The 9755-nt window shown below is 41.2% G+C and overlaps 1 protein-coding gene across 1 annotated transcript in view; it reads right to left on the minus strand.

The window, feature by feature from the left end:
- Positions 1 to 6118, minus strand: part of LOC124286101 (fibroblast growth factor receptor 3-like) — a 38486-nt gene extending 32368 nt beyond the window's left edge. The window contains exon 1 of the mRNA XM_046722432.1: positions 5839 to 6118. Within this exon, the coding sequence (XP_046578388.1) occupies positions 5839 to 5860 (22 nt within the window). The 5' untranslated portion in view covers positions 5861 to 6118. The remainder of the gene's footprint in view (positions 1 to 5838) is intronic.
- Positions 6119 to 9755: the final 3637 nt, after the last annotated feature.

The raw sequence follows: 9755 nt of genomic DNA on the forward strand, positions 1-9755 counted from the left end.
CAGTAGTGATCACGGATAATGGCTGTCCAATGGCGGAATGCGACCTCTGGGTAGTAAAACCTTCGGCCATGGCCATGGAATTGAGAAGTTACATAACCTTGAACATATATGTTTGATTTATCTATGAAAGTATGAGCAATGAGCTAGTTCTTGATACCAAACATGTCAGTTAAAACAAACCCTGACACCTCGTATCATTATAGCATACAACACCTGGTGTCATGACCCATCTTCCGACATCATCAACCATCCATCCTTACAATGCATCACCCTATTCCACATCTTATATCCAACGAAATCCTCCCTTGAAAACCATTTTCCAGTTCCTCAACCATCCTCTATTCAAATCCAAACCTACTTCACTCTCTCCCAGTATTTCTGTACCATCACACTTTAGGATCAAGATGCCATAGCCTGCAATTTTCCTTACACAAATAATAGTTCAAACATGGATCAACATCTTATTGAGAATATCGCAAATGCCGACAAAGCATCGTAAAAGCGGACAAAACATCATAATGGAAGACAAAACATCGTAGAGGCAGACAAAACGTCGTAGAGGCGGATAAAACATCGGACCATGCAGCGGAAACTGGCCCTTCCCACTCCGACACGCACACACACACCGTGACACGCTGATCCCGAGGGGAGGGGGCAGCAGGACACTGACGTCAGTCCCCCAGGGATGCTCCAATATGGCTGCTACATCATCAAAGGTCTTTACAGTGCACCACCAACAGCGAGAGTGACGCGTTTCTATGAGGTCACGGTTTATTACTGTACTTGATATATAATAAAATGTGAACAATTCAGTTTTGCAATATTTTGTCTTGAGTTTATGTGTCAGTATGACCTGTGTAAAATACTGCTAACGTATGCTGATCACAATAAGTTACATATAAGAAGAGTATATGGATGGCAACTTCTTCTTATAACACGGCGTTTCTGGGCTATTTCTTGCCCCTTCTTCATCACCAGAAGAAGGGGCAAGAAGTAGCCCAGAAACGCCCGCTCGTGTTATTCACCATCTTCTAAATGCCTCTCAAGGATCTCAAAATAAGTGAAAGTACACACATTATTTCACATTACTGTAGATATTATGTCCTGTCTGTACTGACACGGTGTTCGGGTAGTACAACATTCCGTCATTGATTGGTCCGCAGTTGTTGTAAAGACATCGCACTCTGTGACCACGACTCCAGAAATATCCAAGTCAGTCAGGTGATAAGCGACATACATGCTCTACCATTGTCTAAATTGTTGTACCACTTGCACACTCTGTGACATGATGCTACATACGATGCTACCTAGGTAAACATGAACTAAACCATAATTTGCTAAAGATCAAAATTTGATGGATGAAAGATGTCATCCAAGAAATAAAGACTGAAATATCCAGGACACAATGATAGGGTAGCACCCAGCTCTAAGACCTCAGTATTGCGATGGATGGACGGGGGTGTGCAGTCATGGGTACGATCTGCTAGAAAACTGTTTGGTTGGATCGTGACGGAATCGTTGCACATCAACATCAGGGAGTACAGCAACAGTTGGTACGGGGGATTGTAGGACATGGACACATGTATGTCTTTTTGGTGTGAAAAAGGTCGCTTAACGAACGAAGAATTAATCATTGTTTGATGGGCATTCTAGAACGAAATTCTACATCGAAACGTCGCTCTATGCAATAAATAAGAATTTGCATCTCGCTGTGCATAGTTACGTCCCTTAATCGTGACAGGATCCGCTAGCAGAATCTGGGATACGAATCAGTTAACATTGCGAGTTGGTCATTTTGAACTCACCACCTCTACTAACCTACCTCCGTGATATGCACGGGGTATCTGAAATACTAATCAACTCTCAAACCAAATGATCGGGTCGATAGTAAATACTTCCATTTCTGTAACTCGTGAAGGTCTTCAGCAACCCATGCTTGTCGTAAGGAGCAACTGGCAGGATCGGGTGGTCAGGCTCGCTGACTTGGTTGACACATGTTACCGCATCCCAACTGCATAGATCGATGCTCATGTTGTTGATCACTGGATTGTCTGGTCCAGTCTCGATTATTTACAGACCGTCGCCATACAACTGAAATGTTGCTGAGTGCGGCGTAAAACTAAACTCACTCACTCCTTTTCTGTCCATTCGTTTATAGCTTAATGGTGTTTTAATCTATGATTTTCTGTACATATGGTACGAAATATGTCCCTGCAAATATGCACACTGGTTGACTGACAGAAGCAAAAGGCCATGCAGGCTGGTACACTATAGGTGGTAAACATAGGCCCCGGGACAAGCTGTGATGATGGATTGACAACAACAGTGTGGATGACGGGCGCCTTTGTTTGTGTGTCAGGGGATTGTGATACATGCAGCAATTCACCTTCCCGTGCACTGTGCTATGTTGAGAGAAATTGGCTATATGTACTATGCTACATGGTGTATGACTGGCTGTATGCGCTATGCTATATGACTGGCTGTATGCGCTATGCTATATGACTGGCTATGTGTACTATGCTATATGGCGTATGACTGGCTATATGTTCTATGCTGTATGACTGGCTATATATACTATGCTATATGGCGTATGACTGGCTATGTGTACTATGCTATATGGCGTATGACTGGCTATATGTGCTATGCTATATGACTGGCTATATGTGCTATGCTATATGGTGTATGACTGGCTATATGTGCTACGCTATATGACTGGCTATGTGTACTATGCTATATGGCGTATGACTGGCTATATGTGCTATGCTGTATGACTGGCTATGTGTACTATGCTATATGGCGTATGACTGGCTATATGTGCTATGCTATATGACTGGCTATATGTGCTATGCTATATCGTTTATGACTGGCTATATGTCCTACGCTATATGACTGGCTATGTGTACTATGCTATATGGCGTATGACTGGCTATATGTGCTATGCTGTATGACTGGCTATGTGTACTATGCTATATGGCGTATGACTGGCTATATGTGCTATGCTATATGACTGGCTATGTGTACTATGCTATATGGCGTATGACTGGCTATATGTGCTACGCTATATGACTGGCTATGTGTGCTATGCTATATGACTGGCTATGTGTACTATGCTATATGGTGTATGTCTGGGTATATGTGCTATGCTATATGACTGGCTATATGTGCTATGCTATATGACTGGCTATGTGTACTATGCTATATGGCGTATGACTGGCTATATGTGCTATGCTATATGACTGGCTATGTGTACTATGCTATATGGCGTATGACTGGCTATATGTGCTATGCTATATGACTGGCTATGTGTACTATGCTATATGGCGTATGACTGGCTATATGTGCTACGCTATATGACTGGCTATATGTGCTATGCTATATGACTGGCTATATGTGCTACGCTATATGACTGGCTATGTGTGCTATGCTATATGGTGTATGGCTGGCTATATGTGCTATGCTATATGACTGGCTATATGTGCTATGCTATATGACTGGCTATGTGTACTATGCTATATGGTGTATGACTGGCTATATGTGCTATGCTATATGACTGGCTATATGTTCTATGCTATATGACTGGCTATGTGTACTATGCTATACGGCGTATGACTGGCTATATGTTCTATGCTGTATGACTGGCTATATGTGCTATGCTATATGACTGGCTATATGTTCTATGCTGTATGACTGGCTGTATGTTCTATGCTGTATGACTGGCTATATGTTCTATGCTGTATGACTGGCTATATGTTCTATGCTGTATGACTGGCTATATGGGCTATGCTATATGACTGGCTATATGTTCTATGCTATATGACTGGCTATATGTTCTATGCTGTATGACTGGCTATATGTTCTATGCTGTATGACTGGCTATATGTTCTATGCTGTATGACTGGCTATATGGGCTATGCTATATGACTGGCTATATGTTCTATGCTGTATGACTGGCTATATGTTCTATGCTGTATGACTGGCTATATGGGCTATGCTATATGACTGGCTATATGTTCTATGCTATATGACTGGCTATATGTTCTATGCTGTATGACTGGCTATATGTTCTATGCTATATGACTGGCTATATGTTCTATGCTATATGACTGGCTATATGTGCTATGCTATATGACTGGCTATATGTGCTATGATATATGGTGCATGGCTGCCTATGTTCTATATGCTATATAATGTATAAGTGTCAGTTATATGCTGTACTATGTACGACTTTGAGCTGTATGCCATACAATGAACAAGTGTGTGCTATGCTGTGTGTCACTGACTGGCTTCTGATTGTGTATATCATGTCCAGTTAGATGATTGTGAGTTCAGAACGGTACAATGTAGCAGTCGATGCACGTTGATGTGTGTAAAATACGGATGGCTAATCGTATTAGGAATCTATTGTATAACATATATTATACCTTAACTGAGTATCAGATGAATGGATTTTGTGTCTCGTTTCCAGAAAGATGGATACAGCCTTTCGTGGCTTGAGGCTTTCTGTTGCTGTTCACTACAACACACGGCGCGTAAATAAATCTCATTCTTCCTCTTTTATTTACGCAAGTGACTATATTGAGAGTTGGAAATTAAATATTCATCAACATCGGCTACAAGAAACAGTAATTGGTGATCGTCATGCTCTGGTTACAGCTGAGCAGCAGCTACGGGTTCACAATGCTGGGACGTTAGGAACAACGTTCAACTAGATCTTAAGACGACCAAAAACAGAATAAACGTTTTTATATAATCACAAAATCGGAAGTATGATCCTTGAAATGAATAATCATATTATATATCACGACTTTCAGACAGTATCCAAGCATTTAGTCAGTATTGACCAATCAGTGTTTGGTGATAGAGGGTTGACGTGAAGTTACTTTAACAAAGATGTCTCTCTTTACGGGTTGATCTGACTTGAGCTGTTCGCTGTTTTTATTTTTTGTTTGAAATATATCATCTGGTGATCGAATGTGTCATCTGCCTTGATGTGTGATCTGATTGGCCATCATAAGACACAGTGATCATACACCAACATTATGTCTGGTCAAGGAAGCATAACGTGTCTTCGGTCATTTTTCCTTACATTGGATACAGACACAGGTCTTACTTGTGTGATTGTGATGATATTTACGATGTGTATTTACGTCCGAAGTGTGACCCTTTGTTGGGCCAAGTCGGTCAGTCATACACCAAGCACCAGTACACCTGAACCAATGTGTGTAAACGCTCTATTAGCCAGTGAAGTGATTCTTTCATGGTCAGACATGTCCTTAACGCTGTTGTATGTTCGTGTAGAGTCCGACTCGGCGCCGTCCAATAGAATTGCACGTTTGGGCGACGGAGATTATTAGGGAATACCGTCAGATTAAATGTGTGCTAGAAATCAGACAAAAGTAACATTACCTGTAAGGGCTATAATTTGCGCATGATTTGTTTCGTGAACTATGTGTTTACTTCAGTCATATTGCGTGCATTTAAACACATTTAGAACTGATGCGCGCGAGTGTGTGTGTGTGTGTGTGTGTTTGAATACATCTCCGTGAGCGTTCTAAGCAATAGTTGACACAGAAATAGTCATTATTGACATGCAGGTATAACAAAGCTGTAGCACGAGCATGTGATAAAGACAATGATATGTTCAAGTTTTTAGCCTCGTGAGACGTCTAATTTGAACAGTAATGGATTTTTTAAAAACCCAATGTCGGAAATAAACCACAGTCGTTGCTATGTTGCCTTTTCCGATATTGCCTACTTTTTCACCAGCGAAAAAATCACCATGCAGTTGTCAAATAATTCTTCACACAATCATACAAAAACCATGACACAACATCTTACCTGGCAACAGACCTGGGTGCATCTTGTTCACGTCACTATACAACGTTAAAAGTAATATTCCGCGTGCAGTACTCCACTCGCCGACACCCGTTCACCACACACCCGCCTCTCGGCGCTAGACTGCAGCTAGATGTGGACAACTGTGTGATCACCCTGTGTCACCCCTCACCTCAGAAGTCGAGAACCGGTTAGCACAGATCACTGAAGCATGAATGAATAGAAAGACAGTCCTGTCGATTACAAAAGAATGCCCGGGCGCATTTTATCCAGGCCCGCAGGCGATGTCGGAGTTGTATCCAACAGGTTTCCGTGGCACCTAGATTTACCCAATTTGACGCTCTGTTGTGTCAAGAAGGGGTGTTTGTCTTGCAGTGTACAAGGTGGACTACAGACGTCGTGTTGGTACAAGCATATTGTCATGGTCTAATTAAACCTGTTTTGTTAAGACATTATTGCATTATAGAGTTAATTTGATTCAGACGAGATGCTCTGTTGATTCAGCAAGCGATATGTTTCTTACAGGACAAGAATTAGTGATGTGTTGGTACAAGCAAATTGCCGTGGGGGTAATTAAAACTTATTTGTTTCAAAGACGAACCATGTCGCTAATGTTCAGACGTTATTGAATCCTTTATAAATATCTTGTCATAAAAAACGATGTTATTAATATGTTTAAAAAGTGTTGTTGAAAAGAAAAAAACAAATATGGATAGCTATTTCATGACATATACTCTTTCATTTGTTCTAGACATGTCAGTCCCTAGTGGTACCCAACGGTTATCAATACTGGACAATTCCCCACTAGGACATTTCCGCACATGACATTTCGCCACATGACATTTCCCCACACCTGTTTTGTAACCAGTAGGACAATTCCCTACCCATCACAAATAATGAATAAACACAAGCTGAGATTGTATATATATATATTGTATTAATATAATTAAATATATAAAATCATATAATGAGCTCATTTTTCATCAGCTCACTCCGTTTATCTTGGAATTTACTTGGAATGGGGAATCTTTTTCATTTCAGAGTTTGTGATCTGACAGCATTTTACCAGAATATCTCTACATTATTGTAAATCTCATGTTATCTTGGAGAAAGTTAATATTGGAGAAGGTTATACAGTTATATGTGGCCCCTGTCAGATGGGCTGATGGACACAGGAAATCATTAATTGCATCATCTTGAGTCCCATTTTGAAACCCACAGGAAATCATTATAAAACATTCTAATGACCTTACTGACCAACATACCCCTAATGCACAGATTAGTTAATCCCACCCCCCTTAACAAGTGAATACACATAATGCACAGATTAGGTAATCCCATCCCCCCTAACAAGTGAATACACATCATGCACAGATTAGGTAATCCCATTGCCCCTAGCAAGTGAATACACATCATGCACAGATTAGGTAATCCCATTGCCCCTAGCAAGTGAATACACATAATGCACAGATTAGGTAATCCCATCCCCCCTAACAAGTGAATACACATCATGCACAGATTAGGTAATCCCATCCCCCCTAACAAGTGAATACACATCATGCACAGATTAGGTAATCCCATCGCCCCTAACAAGTGAATACACATCATGCACAGATTAGGTAATCCCATCCCCCCTAACAAGTGAATACACATCATGCACAGATTAGGTAATCCCCTAACAAGTGAATACACATAATGCACAGATTAGTAAATCCCATCCCCTAACAAGTGAATACACATCATGCACAGATTAGGTAATCCCATCCCCTAACAAGTGAATACACATCATGCACAGATTAGGTAATCCCATCCCCCCTAACAAGTGAATACACATCATGCACAGATAAGGTAATCCCATCCCCCCTAACAAGTGAATACACATCATGCACAGATTAGGTAATCCCATTGCCCCTAGCAAGTGAATACACATAATGCACAGATTAGGTAATCCCATCGCCCCTAACAAGTGAATACACATCATGCACAGATTAGGTAATCCCATCCCCCTAACAAGTGAATACACATCATGCACAGATTAGGTAATCCCCTAACAAGTGAATACACATAATGCACAGATTAGTAAATCCCATCCCCCTAACAAGTGAATACACATCATGCACAGATTAGGTAATCCCATCCCCCCTAACAAGTGAATACACATCATGCACAGATTAGGTAATCCCATCCCCCCTAACAAGTGAATACACATCATGCACAGATTAGGTAATCCCATCGCCCCTAACAAGTGAATACACATCATGCACAGATTAGGTAATCCCATCCCCCCTAACAAGTGAATACACATCATGCACAGATTAGGTAATCCCCTAACAAGTGAATACACATAATGCACAGATTAGTAAATCCCATCCCCCTAACAAGTGAATACACATCATGCACAGATTAGGTAATCCCATCCCCCTAACAAGTGAATACACATCATGCACAGATTAGGTAATCCCCTAACAAGTGAATACACATAATGCACAGATTAGTAAATCCCATCCCCCTAACAAGTGAATACACATCATGCACAGATTAGGTAATCCCATCCCCCCTAACAAGTGAATACACATCATGCACAGATTAGGTAATCCCATCCCCCTAACAAGTGAATACACATCATGCACAGATTAGGTAATCCCATCCCCTAACAAGTGAATACACATCATGCACAGATTAGGTAATCCCATCCCCCCGAACAAGTGAATACACATCATGCACAGATTAGGTAATCCCATTGCCCCTAGCAAGTGAATACACATAATGCACAGATTAGGTAATCCCATCCCCCCTAACAAGTGAATACACATCATGCACAGATTAGGTAATCCTATCCCCCCTAACAAGTGAATGCACATCATGCACAGATTAGGTAATCCCATCCCCCTTAACAAGTGAATACACATGATGCACAGATTAGGTAATCCCATCCCCCCTAACAAGTGAATACACATCATGCACAGATTAGGTAATCCCCTAACAAGTGAATACACATCATGCACAGATTAGGTAATCCCATCCCCCCTAACAAGTGAATACACATAATGCACAGATTAGGTAATCCCATCGCCCCTAACAAGTGCATACACATCATGCACAGATTAGTTAATCCCATCGCATCTATTGTACTACAAATTTGTGATGTTTGTGGGGAATTGTCCTACTGGTTACAAAACAGGTGTGGGGAAATGTCAAGATGGGGAAATGTCATGTGGGGAATTGTCCTAGTGGGGAATTGTCCTGATGGGGAAATGTTCTACACTCGGGTATTATACGGTCCATCAGACTTGAATACACATGATGCACAGATTAGGTAATCCCATCCCCCCTAACAAGTGAATACACATCATGCACAGATTAGGTAATCCCATCCCCCCTAACAAGTGAATACACATCATGCACAGATTAGGTAATCCCATCCCCCCTAACAAGTGAATACACATCATGCACAGATTAGGTAATCCCATCCCCCTTAACAAGTGAATACACATCATGCACAGATTAGGTAATCCCATTGCCCCTAGCAAGTGAATACACATAATGCACAGATTAGGTAATCCCATCGCCCCTAACAAGTGAATACACATCATGCACAGATTAGGTAATCCCATCCCCCCTAACAAGTGAATACACATCATGCACAGATTAGGTAATCCCATCCCCCCTAACAAGTGAATACACATCATGCACAGATTAGGTAATCCCATCCCCCCTAACAAGTGAATACACATAATGCACAGATTAGGTAATCCCCTAACAAGTGAATACACATAATGCACAGATTAGTAAATCCCATCCCCCCTAACAAGTGAATACACATCATGCACAGATTAGGTAATCCCCTAACAAGTGAATACACATAATGCACAGATTAGTAAATCCCATCCCCCCTAACAAGTGAATACACATCATGCACA

The sequence above is a fragment of the Haliotis rubra genome, unplaced genomic scaffold (assembly GCF_003918875.1).
Source record: "Haliotis rubra isolate DU_JTF1 unplaced genomic scaffold, ASM391887v1 Scf376, whole genome shotgun sequence".
In the NCBI taxonomy this organism is placed as follows: domain Eukaryota; kingdom Metazoa; phylum Mollusca; class Gastropoda; order Lepetellida; family Haliotidae; genus Haliotis; species Haliotis rubra.